Genomic DNA, 15,241 nt, shown 5'->3' with positions numbered 1-15,241 from the left:
TGTGTGTGTTTCTTTCTTTTGTGAACTTTCATGTACTTTGCTGCTCTTGTGTAGTTTTATGCTGGTGATTTTTCTTTATGCTGAGCGGACTTTGTGGTATAAAATGACAATATATGATTGTTATTGTTATCTGAGATCAGTACGAAGAGTTCGCAGTCTGCTTTTTCCCAGTCCTCTGAGTCCTCTGAGTCCTCTGAGCTCCTGAGTCTGTTTCCCATGATGCCCCTGGAGCCCAGCTCAAGCTTTGAAGTGGAAACTTCCTTTGGGCTTTTCGGTGCGAAAACAACATGAGGTGCACATCGCGCTGAATCACTTTCACACCCTGAGTGTGTGTGTGTGTGTGTGTGTGTGTGTGCATCTGTGTGAGAGATGAGTGATCACAACAGGCAGGGAGTGTGTGTTTAAAACGCATAACGAACATCACTAAGCAAATCGGTTTCATCCTCAGAGGCGCGAAGCCGCGTGCGCCGCGTTCGGATCCCATATGGCGAGTGAACAAGAGCAAAGATGGAGCCGCCGCATTCGAGTTAGCTGGGATATTTGGCTCATAGCTCGTAGTTCAGTGTGTGTCTGTGAACGTTACAGCAGAGGTAAACAGAGTGAACGTTTATGACAACCCCTCTCTTCAGTCTCACTCTTGTCTCTCCGGCTTGTCTCTTGACCTCGATCGCTTCTCCACCGTCCTCCTGAGTCCTTACCCTCCTCTTCACCCTCTGCTTCGGCAAATTGATGTTTCACCTCCCCCTCTCTCATTCAGTCAGCAGGCTCATCTCCTCCACTTTCCCTCCTCACCTTCTTCTTCTTCTTCTTCTACTCTGTGTGCCCCCTCTCCCCCTGAATGTCACATTTTCGTTCCATTTAAAATAAATTCATTCAGTTTCGTTTCAAAGGGAATTCTGACTTTTAGTTAGCGTCTTTGCGGTCTTATTTTCACCAAACCGATGTTGACTTTTTCTTCCTTTCTGTCTTGGCTTCTTCTTTTATCTTGTTTGAAATACATTTAAATGACAGACAGATTTCGTTTCACTTCCCTGGAACAGCTTGAAATAATTTCACCAGTTCTCTCCGTCTCTTTGCAGGAGCTGAAGCAGGACATCTCCAGTTTCCGCTACGAGGTCCTGGATCTCCTCGGAAACCGGCGCCCTCCCCGGCGGCATTACTCCTCATCCAGCGAGACGACCAGAGAGGATGGCGCCGTGGCCTCAGAGGATGACAGCGAATCAGGCGACGGCTGCGGAGGCGGGGGCCAGAAATCAAAGGGGGTGACTTTCATGACGCCGCTGGAGGACGACACGAGGCCGTCACCGACGCTTGGCGTGTCCGCCTTGGTGCGCTCCATTTCTGGACTGACCCAGATAGAAAGAGGGGGAGAGGGTGATGAGGAGGAGGGCATTGGATGGGGGGAAGAGGAGGAGGAGGAGGAGGGGAAACCAAAGAGCAACGGGCTGAAGACGACCGTCATCCCTCCGTCCTCCACCGCCGTCCTCCCCTCCCCGTCTTCATCATTCTCTTCGTCATTATCCTCGTCGCTCGCTCGCACGAGGAGCCGCCTGCAGCGCCTCTCAGCTCCCGGAGCAAAGACGGACTCTTTCAAGCGTCTCTCCTACCTGTTCTCACACTCCAAACGCAAAGCCCCGCCCACGCCTCTCCCCCTACAGTCCCCGCCCTCTTACACCATCTCCGACGGGTTGCTCCGCCCCCTGGGGAGCCACAGCCACTCCGACTTTGGACTCAGTGACGTAACCAGAAGTGAAACTCACCTGAACGAGGTGGGCCGCTCAGGCGACATCAATAACCCCTCATTCTCCCCGCGGAGAACAAATGGGCGGGACTCACTCATGACGCTGCCCCTCCCACCTCCGTGTCCCTGCCAATCCCTGCACTGTGCTTCCAACATGTCCGAGTCCAGCTCGCGCCTCCTGGACTCCAGCGAGGACGTTTTCCAGGGAGGAGGCATTGGAGGAGCGGGTGAGGGCGGCGTGGGTGGTGGAGGGGGAAGAGGGAGAGTGATGATGATGGGCGGGTGGGTGGGACCATGTGATGATGTCATAGAGGACAGCTGTGAGGTCATAGAGGACTCTGTCACCACACAGCTATAGGAGGGACGGACAACGAAACTGTTTTCTCTTTGTTTGTTTGCAAATGGCTGAACACATTCAGAGGGAGAGAGACAGGGAGAGAGGTGGAAGAGGACCAAAATCCTCGGAGAGGAATTCTACAGGGCAACGTCTCCGGGAACGGAGCAGGTGTGGCGATGGTTCTGGTAACACCTTGCAAGGACAGAAGGGATCCTGAAATGGCAGATGTTCATTGGGACAGTTTGATATGATCTGGTTTTTTGGGGGATTTCACAAGGAATCTACTCTAGTCTCCAGGCCTTTTACAAATTAGCCAGCAAGCTAAATACCTAGTGAGCGAGGTCCCCGAGCTAATTGGCTAATTAGCTAGACAGCAAGAGAGCAGCCAAAATAACTTGCTAATAATGAGCTAACTCATCAGGGAGTTAGTTAGCTAGAGGTAGCTAACATTTAGCTAACTAGCTAACGACCTACCAAATGGGATAACTAGCTAGAGAGTGAGGGAGTTACCACAGTAACTGGTTAGTGAGCTAACACACCAGTGAGATGGCTAACTAGCAAAGCTTTTCTTGTTTCTTACACTCACTAAACCCACATAGTTTATAGTAATAACTGACTTATCCGTAGTTTCATATATGTCACCTTTTTAGTCACAGCCTGTGGGGGAAACGTTTCTGAGGAGGTTTTTTTTTTCTTTTTTGCCATATTGCAGTGGACGACTGGAACAAGTCAGCTGCAGGCCTAACTGGCCAAGTATCATTTTCATGGCCAAACTGTCTTTATAAACGTCTGTCCTGTTTTTTTATTTTTGTTTGTTTTTTTAAGGAGACCGCTGATTTTTCCTCTTTCCTATGGGAGATCCAAATGCGCATGGTTATTATGGAATTACAAGTAGCCAAAGTGACTCTTCAGAGGGGAATATATTGTGAAACGTTTGTTTTTCAGCACACAATGCTGTCTTTCCCTTTATCCAAACTTCAAATCTGGAACAGATTAAAAACGGAATTAAACCCTCTTAGCATCAATGGAATTTCAACGAAACGACCCTCAAACTCATTTTGATTGCTTCCTGATGAAACGTGGCCAAAAAAATTTGCAAACCGGACAAATGGAATAAGGTCTTCTTTAACTCTGGATTTAGTTGGACTTAACTCCAACCGATTCACTGGTATGAAACGGAATGGAATGGAACCATTGCTCTGCTGTTGATAGCCTGCACCCTCTCTCTCTGCATCAACAAGGGCCAAGGAACTTTATTTTATCCTAACAACAGTTATACTAGTAATAATAATAACTATAATAATAATAATAAGAGACTTCTAATAATAGTAAAGAGAACTCTTCTGGTTTCTAAAGACTGTCTTTGCTTCTATTTGAGTTGCCTACGATATTCTGGCTTCTCGTTCAGCTCTTCCTTAATAAGTACACTTTAACCTGATGAATAAGAACCGCACGGTGAGATTTATTGTGAGGAAGGAGGGGTGATGGATGTGTGAATGGGTGGGAAGGAGAGGGAGCCGGGGAACGACGACAAAGAACGGAAAGGAGCGTTTTCTGGGTGAAAAAAGGGCGAAAGAGAAGACAAAGGTGGCAACGGAGGAAGGGAGGAGTAAAGGAAAGGAGGTAAGAGAGAGAGTCAGAGGGGAGAAAGGAAATTGGAAAGTGTGGAACAGATGGGGAATGGAGGGACGTGTTTGCCTTTTTTACCTGGGAAATCTATTTTAAAGGGAAATTTCACCAGAATTTCATCATTAATATTTATTTTTTTCTTGATGTTGCTCAGCGCGGCGACTTCAAAAGGTTGGCATGAGCAGAGGCTGATGAATTTTACTCTGGTTAATATACGACTGTCAAGAAGAAGAGAAATTATGCATGTTTGATCAAAAAAAGGAAAAAAAAACACCTTTACCTGCAACACACACACACACACACACACACACACACACTCGTGAAATATCAGTTTGTGTGATGAGCAGCTCCTGGCCACATGTTTTGCCCTTTGCGAGATCTCTCCAGAGTCCTCCGCTGTCTTCGGGATGACGCCAGCTGTCTCTCCTTCTCCTTTCACATCCTTTCTTTCTCTTTCCACCCTCCATCCTCTTTTTGTTGTAAGCCATTGTGGTTTTGTTTCTCCAAAAACACACACATGCTCGCCCCTCACCGTGACCTCAGCACCAGCTGAAGCAGCACAAACCCGCCGATGAGTCTCCATCCCAAAATGTCACCCTGTAACCATGGAGACCCGCTCAGCATCCTCTAATCATGATGTCAGGTCCAGAGCTGGAAGGCTCAGACGCTGCCGGGCATCCTGGCGCTGGCAGCTGGGGTGCAGCTAAGTGCTGACGCCGGGCTCTTTTCACGTCGTATCACCTTCATGACATTTTAAACCTCACCTACAACACAGAGAGACAACTGTGATGAAGTGGACGTGGCGTTTAACTTCTAACTTAAACCCTCATTTTAACCACGGGACTGTCCTCAGAGGAAACATGACAACAGTGAAATCAACAGTGAAACTTCAAACATAAAACCGCTCGGTTTCCATTTCGTACTTTATCAAGGTGTTTTACTTACCTGAACATCAGGAAGGATAGAACAAGGCGATGTAACATGAGAGCCCCCCAGAAGTGAAGCCCAAACATCTCTGTCTCCCCCTGGTGGCTGGCTGCAGCACAGCTCATAAGCCCCTCCCCCTTCATGTTAGCTGATGGGACATGCGGTAAAACTAAAAGCTAACCACACTTCAAATACGTTCTTTCCAAAGATGGTTCCTGTTGTTTTTGGTAGTTCTTATCACGCTGATGCATCGTCAGACTCACCGACTGTGTTTGTCTTCATAATAAAAAGCTGCTCTCGCTTCACTGAGACATTAGAAAACCGTGGATTAACATTTAAATGATCCTGTGAGCCGCCTCAAGATTGCGGGCGTTTAATAAATCAATGATCTGTTAGCTCAGTCTCACACTGAGCAAGTGGGCTTCGGGGAGTTAATAGATTTTTTAGAAGTTCGTTCTTCACCAGTCACACGCAGTCAGCATTACTGACAAATTCTACATGAAGGAAGCGAAGCTCGGGATTAAACGAGTTATGTTCAGGCAGCGAAGGTCGACGCCACCGAAGGAACAAATCCCGTTTGATTGTGTTTGACAGGGTCGGTGAATAGGAAAAGAAAAGCGAGTCCAGGCGAAGAGGTTTTGCTGCAGTGTCGGATTATCAAGAAGCAAAATTTTTTATTTATTAAAAACATTCATGTGTTTTCACTGCATGTCTCACATCCACCTGAACTTGACAGGTGGAGGCGAAACGCGCGCTGAGCCAAAGGGTCTGATAATCAATCACCCTTCATCAAGTCTCCTGGACCTTAAAGGGCGCTTCCACCCAAAAGTAAACTGACACTGTTTTATTGATGAAGAGTTAGGGATGCAGACAGAAGAGTATTGAAGAATCAAAAGGATAGTTTGACTGATACTGCAGGGAGCCTTGTGTGTATTGTCTCTCACACACACACACACCACACACAGAAACACTCCAGGGAGAGGGCACACATGCCATTAGGCAGCACAGACGCAGAGAAACACACTCATGGGACTGATAATCAATCACTGATGGACCGTTATTGATAGTGCCTCGGCCTTTTTAACCCTGCCGCAGGACGTGTGTGTGTGTGTGTGTGTGTGTCATCAGGGGATTATTGATCCAGTCAGAATCCATAATTAAATTCTGTTGATTGATAAGTATTTATTAAGACGAGCCTTGAACGACACTGTGTGTGTGCGCGCGCACGTGTGTGTGTGTGTGTGTGTGTGCGTGTGTGGAGGGAAACAAAGTGAGGATCAGTGAAGACGTGTCTTTTAAAGGGACAGATGGGACGACACACACATGCAGGATGCACTTTGGTAGCAATAGGCTTGAGAAAGGGAAAGATACAAGGTCCAGCTCGTGCATTATTCACACAGACACACACAGACACACACACAGACACACACAGACATATGACCACTGACTGGCTGCAGCTTTGACTCTAAAATGTTTGTGGCGCCTGCAGCCTCCAGTCCACTTTAATAACTCTGTGATCTCTGCAGCAGAGCAGTAATAGTCCTGTGTGGCTTCACGCTGCCTCCAAGGCAACCGAGGACAGCAGCAGTGTCCACTAGTATGGATCCTAGAAGCGTGTGTGTGTGTGTGTGTGTGTGTGTGTGTGTGTGTGAGTGAGTAAGGGGAGGGCTACTGCATCACATGCTGCTGAATCCATTAGAACAAGCTATCTGCAGGGGTACAAACACACACACAAACGCACACACACACACATGTGCGTGTAAAGCAAACAGGCAATAAATGCACACTGAAATGGAGTTGCAGTGAATGAACGACAGTGAACACACACACACACACACACATACTGAAGCGCTGAGTGTGTGTGGGAGGAGACAGAGGAGACATGTGAGGCGTTTGTGGACCCTCTCAGACGTCACGTGGTCGCTTTGTTCCTGATGGTAAAGTTAAGTTCTGACTGAGAAAACACGCTGGGACAGCTGCTCATCACACACACACACACACACACACACACACACACACGGTATGTACGACACCGTTCAGGTTCCCCTCTCACCTTCTAAAGGAGCTTTAAAAATAAAATCCTGTCCTTGTTTTCCTGTTTTTCTGGATTTCCACATGGATGAATGTATGACTGTGTTATTTTTCTAGAAGCGGACGGCTAGCGCACGTTGTTGACTCTTTAATAAAGGCATCCTTAGAAAACTGGGCTGTGGTCCGACTGGTTATTTGACTCCCGTCCTGTCGTGTCCAGCTGTGTGTGTGTGTGTGTGTGTGTGTGGTGCTGCATGTCTTCCCTGTTGCAGGTCTTTGAACAGAGGAGCTACGGATCTTTGTCTGCTCCGTCCCTGCAGCTAATTTTAGACCTGAGATGAGGACTCGAGGGCTCTGGGGTGCCTGTCTGTCAGGAACGACCTGCGAGGAACCTGCTCGCCGTCCGAGGCCAGGATCAGAACCAGGTCAGGTGGACCTGAGGAGTTTCCTCATGCAAGCGGGAGTCAACATGAAGCTGGTTTTTAAAAATGTGTCTCCTGCCTAAATGAACGTCGTCAGGCTCGGTCACGTTGCAGTGGTTTAAGAGCACCACCAGCTGTTTGTGTTGACTTTTTCCACTGTTATGGAGGTTCTGTTAAACTTTGCACTACAAGGAAAAGCCTGGCAGGTGGAGGAAAAGTAAATAGTAAGTTTCCAAGACTTTTATGGTATGTACATGTCAGAAAATGTGTTGGAAATTATGGAGAGGAAGTGAAAAGCAGAGCAGAGCAGAGCAGCACAAAGCGTCCAGAGACCAGAGGCCCTTCGGTTTGTTTTCAGCCGTTGTGTTTGTGTGCGCGGTGGCTTAAACTGTTAAAAGCGGCCTCTTTTTATTCTGAGAGCTTTTCAGCAACCTGTGCCATATAATCCGAATGTATTATCATTATTATTTTATTCAAGGAACGGCTGAAAAGGAGAGCAAGGCAGAGAGAGGCACAGAGGGAGAGATGAGAGTTTTTAACAAAGCCCTCGCTTGCCCGTTGTGTGGGCTGCACTGCTGAATAAAACCCAGCTTTCATCTCTCTCTCTCTCTGTCTCTCCACATCAACCTCCCCTCCACCAACTCAGTGTCAAGTTGCTGCTATGAGACACACACTGATCTGTGTGTGTGTGTGTGTGTGTGTGTGCTGTGGAATGAGAAGCTGGCTGTCCTTTTGGCAGGCAGCAGTACACTGAAGCACCTCTCAGAAAACCTGGACTATTATTGAACTACTGAGAAACACACACACACACACACACACACACACACACACACATTCAAGCACACAGAAGCACAAATACTCCACGCTACATGTGCACTGTGTTCCTCAGGGAGCATCCTGAGGTCCTCTGTGGTTCTGAACCTGTACACAGTCCTCACACACCTCTGAGGACAGTGAAACACACATCTATACATATAACATGCAAGCACACACACACACACACACACACACCGTTGGCTGCAGATAAAATATTTGACTGGACACTTGTTTCTTCTTTGTTGCCATTTATGTCTGTTACATTCTTTTTAGGGATAGAATAACTGCATAATTTCATTACTGTGTGCAGCAGGTGACTAAATTTTTAATTATTAGTGATGTTAACCAGTAGACTGACTGTCTTCACTTTATACAGTCTATACGGTAAAGCTTTATTTTCAACATATGAACGCTTACTTATTTGCCTGTGACACGCGACTGGTCAACGACTGTTGGCCGACTAATCACGTCCAGTGACCCCAAACCAATCAAACGTCAGCAGAAGCGTCGCTATGGCAACACCCGACCTTGACATATCATAACTGTACGTGTCTCTTCTGACTGGCTGGCGATGCTGACACAGCGGCTCACGCGCGCGCGCGCGCGCACACGCACAGAGTTTGCTTTCAAATCAATGTTGCGTAACCATTGGTAAGTCACTGTGCTTTAGGTAAGTGCATGGCCCCCTCTGTTGGATGAAATTGAAAATTGCAAGAAACTGAAGCCAAATATCGTCCACAGACAAGACGAGCATAAAAATGGGCTCAGAGTGATACCTCTTGTTTTTTTTTAAATCTCGCTGGCCCTCCTCTACCTCTGATTGGTCCAGCCGTTGCCACTTCTATCTCTCTGATTGGGCCGGAGCTCACGGTGCTTCTCACCAAAGCGGAAGTGGTTTCATTTAGGTTTTGGAGCTGTGGTGAACAAGAGAAGCATGTAATAACTGAAATATATCTGTCCTATGCGGGCTTTTTGAGTGTAAAGCGACTTTTAGAAGTAGACAAAGAGTCCAGCATTGCTGACGATATGATTTTATTGGGGTTCCTGTCGTTTTTCGTCTTAACTTCGACGGCCGTAGCGGCTAAGAGTGGAGGAGACGACGACTGGGTCCATCTTCCAAACAAATGTGAAGGTAACCGTGCGTGTTAGCTAAACAGAATCCCACGGCGGGATGAAAAATGCAGAAATGTCACTGTGATTCATCTGTGTGGTGGTTCACACTGAGAAGAAGCTGAGCTTTGTTACAAAATAGCGGTTTTAACCTTAATGACCACTGTTTACATTGGGCATAATCACTGAACAACATCTTCTGAGTGACTGAAGGCTAAATATTAATATCGTCACATTACGTTGATGTTTAACATTGATGCTACGATCAGCTTGTCAAGGCTTTTTATTATCTCTTCACTTGCCTCAACAAACCAAGAACAACAACATTTTAAATTTTAAGCTACGAGCAACAAGAGAGGCGAGTAACCAAGCTGTATTCAGTAGGTTTTGGACATTATTATTTGATAAAATGACGTCAAAATTGTGATTAAACTGGTGAATGCAAATTTTTAGCGCACACTTTGACAATAACTTGTGATATAATTAGTTGAAGTAATGAAGGCGTGTTGCTGCTTTTGTTACAGTGACACATTTTCCACACCTTCTCAGGTGTTTCTGTGTTGTAATTTGCTTTCTTGCTAACATTTCTACCATAACATAAAACCAGACAAACCGTCTCTGTGTCTCTTCGTCCAGTGTGTAAGTTTGTCTCCATCGAGATGAAGTCGGCCTTCGATGAGACAGGGAAAACCAAGGAGGTCATCGACAGGAACTACCGCTTCATAGACAGCAAAGGGGCGCCGCCGATCAAATACAACAAGTCGTGAGTGTGTGTTTGTTATGCGTTAAGCCTTAACGTTTTGTGGTGATTTTACATCATTTCACAGGAGAAATGAAACCTCCTCATCCTCCCTGCTGCGTGTGGGAGGACGGTTTGGAGTTGGGTGGGATGATTCTGGATGTTTCTATCTCACACACACACACGCAGGTGCAGCAGCAGGGGACAGGAAGTTGGTCACGTCTCAGTTCCTGTGGAGGAACTTGTTATAGAATGGGGAAGCGGCTGAACTGATGTTGGCTGGCTCAGTGAGCCTTAAACTGGTCCAGAGTCAGTTACAGTTCGTTTTTGCCCTGCAGAGTCTAACATACTTCAGCTCATACAGCCACCCCATCAGTGATTGTTATGTCGCGGCGTTTTGTTTCTCTGTACACCCAAACTGTTTAAGTCGTGAATAAACAACATTTGGGTGAACTCAGAGGACAGCAGAAGTCGGTCCGAAGTGAAGGGACTGAACTCTGAGCATCACGTTGTCCACATTTGAGAGGACAAACGGAAAGACGACTCTGACGTGACTGAGCGTGAATTCGTCCACGCGTGTTTTGGACAGAACAGCTTTGACTTCAGCGCAGAACCTGCCTGATCTTTCTCTTCTGCTCTTCTTCCTCAGAGACCTCCGATTCATCGACGTCATAGAAAATGTGTGTCAGAGGCTGCTGGAGTACAATCTGCACAAGGAGAGAAGTGGGAGTAACCGCTTTGCCAAGGTCAGTGTGTGTGTGTGTGTGTGTGTGTGTGTGTGTGTGTGTCTGCAGACATTTTACTTTTACAGCATTTAACCTTATAGATTAAACTGAGTGCTTTCAAAGTACTTTTACACTGTTATCTTAATTATGTAACTTGTTATCTGTGTTTTAAAACATTTCAAGTGTGCGTCTGTCTGTCTGCCTGTCTGTCTGCCTGTCTGTCTGCAGGGCATGTCGGAGACCTTCTCCACCCTTCACGGTCTGGTGAGTAAAGGTGTGAACGTGGTGATGGATATTCCCTACGAGCTCTGGAACGAGACCTCAGCAGAAGTGGCCGACCTTAAAAAACAGGTGCTCTCACGTTCCCGCGACTCCTGCTTCAAGTGGTCTGGTTTTGTGTTGCGTCGTGCAATCAGAATGACTTCAGCTCTGTGCTAAGGTGTGTGTGTGTGTGTGTGTGTGTGTGTGTGTTGTGTCAGTGTGATGTGTTGGTCGAGCAGTATGAGGACGTGATTGAGGACTGGTACAAAGGCAGCCAGGAGGAAGATCTGACCACATACCTGTGTGAGAAACACGTTCTGAAAGGACAGGATACAGGTGAGACACACACACACACACACACACACACACACACACACACACACACACACACTCTCTCTCCCTCTCCCTTTCTTCTGTGTTTCTGCATTGTTTTCCATCCTTCCTTCCTTCCTCCATTCCAATTTTATTCCCTCACCGTTTGTTTTTCTGCAGCCTGCCTGAACGAGGACTTTGCTCCAAAGAGGAGGGGAGACCAGGCAGCCATTGCGGAGGACAAGAAGAAGATGAAGAAGAAGAAGAAGGGAGGGAAGAAGGGAAAGGGCAAGAGTGAGGAGGGAGAAGAGGGAGGAGACGGCAGTTCAGAGGGGGAGAAGACGACCAAGAAGAAGAAGAAAATGAAGAGGAAGAAAAAGAGCAAAGCTCCGGTGGAGAAGGTGGACGGAGGGGCGACGTCGGACGAGGAGATCCAACCTCGGGTGCCTCTGCCCGGCGGGAAGACGGAGCTGTGAGCCCGCAGCGGCTTTAGACGCTGCGAGGTTCGAGTCGGCGGATTCGCTCGGTCACAGCTTGTACTGTTACACGCCGTTTTTCACGTCTCGGCCTGAAACATGTTGCGGTTTGTCGCAGGTGTTTAATTTTTCAAATGTATTTGATGCATTTTGATAGAAGGTGCCCTTAATGGTTTTATCTTGACCTAAGAATTCATTTTATTCCAACAAGGTGGTGTTTTTATACTTCCAGAGAAATGCCTCTGATGCACAGTAGTACACATTACGCAGTACTCCTGTGTTTTTAAAACGCGTTGGAGCCTGATCGGTTCGCATTCAGAACTGAGAGGTCAGGTGTCAGAACATCCTGCTTTAATTTGGTTGTGATTATGAAACAGAAGTATTGAAACGGTTTGTGGATCATTCGATCAGTGAATCGATCAGTGATCAGCTCTGGCTGGTGGATTGGTGGTTTGGGACATTAGTTAAGCAAAAACAATTTGCTGTATTTCACCTGGAGTTTGTGATGTACATTTACTGTGACAGAAACATGTCCTCGCCCTGAGCTCCGGGCGGCCGTGGTGGGCCGTGGTGGGACTTGTTCCCCGTTTGCTGACACTTAATCAACGAAACAGTCAAATAATGGAAAAACCACCGATCCATCATCAAACCTGAGAAACGCCACTCGCTCGCTCTTTCTGTGTTTGCTGAATGTGGATTTGTAGCTTTCACTCTGTCTCCACATAATGTGAATTATTCAGTATTCGTTTGTTTGCTTTTCTGCTGTTTTTACTGAAATGTTTTCACCATCTGAAAGCTGGGACCTTTTTAAGAATTTGTTTTGAGTTTATTTATGTTTTTGTGACCTCTGGAAATGCTCTGAAGGTTTTGATTCTGCCTGTATATAAAACAAACTTGATCCTAACGGTTTTACCTTTTCATAACCTTGTAATCTGAAGTGTTTTACATCACAGGAGGAAACAGATCAGTCACAGTCAAGTCTCAGATTTAGTGAAATTCTCCTTTAATGAGTAAATACAACAAGGGTTTTTTTAAATGTCAGTGATTTGTGTTTCAGCAATTGATTTTTATAATTTTTCATCTATTTTGTGTGTGTGCTGTACAAAAGCTGCTATTTAAGGTGTGCGTGTTTGCGTGTGCTTGTTGACCTCTGAGCAGACAGTGAAGGTTTGCGTGTGTACTTTTGTTTTTGTTTCTTTTTACTGATTTTTACTCTGCAGTGAAATGCTGGCTGTGTTGTGTTGGAGTTGCTTTTTGAAACCACGAGCAGACGCACCAGTGGATCAATAAATGCAGGTTTAAACGTATCGCAAATGGCTGCTCATTTCCAGGTTTAACCACCTTTTGACAGTAAATGACTTCACAGTGTAAATCTCATTTTCTGCTGCAGTCTCCAGTGCTTCACGGCAGCCACGTTATGCGAACAGTTGGGAGCTGCTGTGCAGTAATGAGCTGGGACTGAGCTTTTTAAGGAGGCAGGAGGAGGAGGAGGAAGACGTGTGAAATAACGGAGTCTCATCAGCAGAACCTTAAACCTGTAGTTCACACAGCACACAGGCTGTGTAGCTGTAAGATGTTCGCTCTGCAGCACCTGCTCTTAAACTCACAGACTTCACCACCAACAGCACATCATGAGCTTCCTGGTTCCTAATAAATTGTCCCCTTGTGTATTTGCAGTTTTCGTGTGCACTCAAGTCACCATGCGGGTGAAATGTACCTCCGTGGCCACTAGAGGGAGGCAGAGTCGCAGACATGCAGCACACTTCGTTTTTAGCAGTAGTAGTATTTGTTGCAGTAAAGTTATCACATTCACGGACATGTTGTCCTCTGCTCTGCTGCTGTCTCCTGTCAGCTGCACTCTGTCTCTTCAGACAAGACAGACGATGAGAAATAATAGTTGATAAACTATTTTAAGAGGACCAAATGAACTCGCATGACATTTTCCTTTGAACTTGAAACAGTCTTTAGTACTGATGGGGTCTCTGATGAAGTTCGTTTTTTCCTCACTGGTGTCCTCTTTTCCAGGATACCATTAAAGAGATGTTGACTCACACGAAAGTACGAATAAAGATTGTCTTCAAAAGACGACAACTCATATTACAGACAGTCATCGAACACCTCTTTGAACATAGTTTGGGGTGGGGTGCTCCCACAGTCATCGTCATAGTTATCACTGCAATTCTTGGTGTGAACGGCCCTTTAGGTTATGCGCATCAGATAATTAGCAACTATTTAAAAAAACAATTTACACATGTTCCATAAACGCCTCGCAAGCAGCCTATTGGTCGACGCTTTCTGCGCAGCGTAGCATAAGCCACGCCCACCACAGAACCCGCTCATTCATTAGTCCATATGTGTGAGACGGAAGCTCTGTCATTCATTTTCAGAAGTAAAATTAAACTTTTACAGCTTAACATTTCTCAAACTGGAAACTGAGCGTAGCTTTCGGTTTTCCGAGAGAGAGCGGAACCTGCTCGGCTGTCACGAGACAAGTCAACGTCAGGACGAACTCTGTCGGTGAGTTAGCCACGTAAAGCTAGCTGGTTAGCATGGAGCGTTTGTTGTTTGATTGCGTGTTATTTCGCTTTTAGAAGCGCAGCAAAGCAAAATTAGTCCGGATATGACATTTTGTGCCAATTTGCGAATTTGGTCTAAGTTTGGCTTGTCATCGCGAGCTGTTTAGCCGCACACGTGCTAGCTTAGTGACGGGTATGACGCGGTTTGTGCGCGTTTGAACTGCGGTTAAAGCTGAGAGTTGAGTCAGAAAAAGGTTCAAACGTGTTGTGTTAGTTCTGTGGAAACGGGAAGAGTCAGACTGTGTGCTGACTGTTGTCGCTGTTGTTTGCAGGCTGTGTTGACATCATGGAGCTGCTGTCTGGACTCCTGGTCGTCTCTGAGGCTTCTTGTTGACATCAGGATGCTGCGCTGCTCGGAGGTAGGAGCCTCCTTCTTATTATTTTTAATCTCGTCCTGTGATAAACAGATGTTTTAGCGAGGCCCACAGCTGGCTGGCAAACTTGAAGGAACTTAAAACTTGCTGCTTAAGAGAAGTTTGAACAAGACACAATGAAAGAAACCGCCTGGGAAGCTCGAGCTGCTCACCGTAGCTTACAAAGGTGCAGTTAAATGTTCATCCTGTCGCTGGATGTTTCAGTTGTTTGTACTGGCTTCTCAAATGTGACGATTTCCTGTGTTTTGCTGCTTTTCTGGTTTTGCCAAATGAATATTGTTGTGTTTCGAGCTGCTAGTCAAACTGGTCAAAGTGATGAGTAGCTGATGAGGGTGTTGCTGAGTTTTGTCTTGATGTTGGATGTGTTGGCGTCGCTGCACCTGCCAGGTGTGTGTCAGCTTGTGGATTTGGCCCGGTGGATCAGGCCAGCTTGTTGCTGCACCTCCTCTGCTCCTCTTCCTCTTGTTTGCCGTCTCTTCCTCTCTCTCTCTCTCTCCTCCTTTGCTGCACTTCTCTTTCCTGGTGGTATTTTGTTGCATCTGTCATTATTTCCATGAGGGTTGGAACAGGAGATGCTTCCTGGAGCCGTCCTATAACTTGTGAGTGTTTGTGCTGCTTGTGGGAGCAGCTGATGCTTTACTTTCCCTCATGTTATTTCCTGCGTGTGTCTGCTCAAGTCTGTTTCAGTGTTCACATGTTTTCTGTCTGAACGTCATGTTTTTCCGCGTCCTTCAGGGACCCTCTCAGGCTTCCCAGTCAGCCGAA

General features: G+C 46.4%; 2 protein-coding genes and 1 long non-coding RNA gene across 4 annotated transcripts in view; all 3 read left to right on the top strand.

Annotated features, from left to right (window-relative positions):
- Positions 1 to 6,833, top strand: part of trpc5a (transient receptor potential cation channel, subfamily C, member 5a) — a 70,146-nt gene extending 63,313 nt beyond the window's left edge. For both annotated transcript variants that reach the window (XM_046380998.1, XM_046380996.1), the window contains one exon: positions 1,080 to 6,833. In XM_046380998.1, coding sequence (XP_046236954.1) covers positions 1,080 to 2,099 — 1,020 coding nt within the window. In that variant the 3' untranslated portion in view covers positions 2,100 to 6,833. The remainder of the gene's footprint in view (positions 1 to 1,079) is intronic.
- Positions 6,834 to 8,771: 1,938 nt separating this feature from the next.
- On the top strand, positions 8,772 to 12,833 carry cnpy3 (canopy FGF signaling regulator 3). The gene is made up of 6 exons (XM_046381101.1): positions 8,772 to 9,035; positions 9,650 to 9,776; positions 10,402 to 10,498; positions 10,706 to 10,828; positions 10,957 to 11,074; positions 11,231 to 12,833. The coding sequence occupies exons 1-6, from the start codon at positions 8,930 to 8,932 to the stop codon at positions 11,524 to 11,526; spliced, it is 867 nt and encodes a 288-aa protein (XP_046237057.1). The 5' UTR covers positions 8,772 to 8,929; the 3' UTR covers positions 11,527 to 12,833.
- A 1,006-nt stretch (positions 12,834 to 13,839) lies between these two features.
- The window catches only part of LOC124054771, a 74,744-nt gene continuing 73,342 nt past the window's right edge, over positions 13,840 to 15,241 (top strand). Inside the window, exons 1-2 of the long non-coding RNA XR_006842469.1 lie at positions 13,840 to 14,043; positions 14,375 to 14,461. This is a non-coding gene — a long non-coding RNA (uncharacterized LOC124054771). The remainder of the gene's footprint in view (positions 14,044 to 14,374; positions 14,462 to 15,241) is intronic.

This window comes from Scatophagus argus, chromosome 23 (assembly GCF_020382885.2).
Source record: "Scatophagus argus isolate fScaArg1 chromosome 23, fScaArg1.pri, whole genome shotgun sequence".
Classification (NCBI taxonomy): Eukaryota; Metazoa; Chordata; class Actinopteri; family Scatophagidae; genus Scatophagus; species Scatophagus argus.
Note: the sequence above shows the minus strand (reverse complement) of the source record. Positions and strands in the feature narration are given on the sequence as shown.

What these genes read in the sequence shown, in the direction of transcription:
- cnpy3 (XM_046381101.1), top strand. Translation starts at nt 8,930, where the DNA reads ATGATTTTATTGGGGTTCCTGTCGTTTTTCGTCTTAACTTCGACGGCC. An exon ending in TCTTCCAAACAAATGTGAAG is followed by an intron (nt 9,036 to 9,649) that starts GTAACCGTGCGT and finishes CTCTTCGTCCAG; the next exon opens with TGTGTAAGTTTGTCTCCATC. An exon ending in TGGCCGACCTTAAAAAACAG is followed by an intron (nt 10,829 to 10,956) that starts GTGCTCTCACGT and finishes GTGTTGTGTCAG; the next exon opens with TGTGATGTGTTGGTCGAGCA.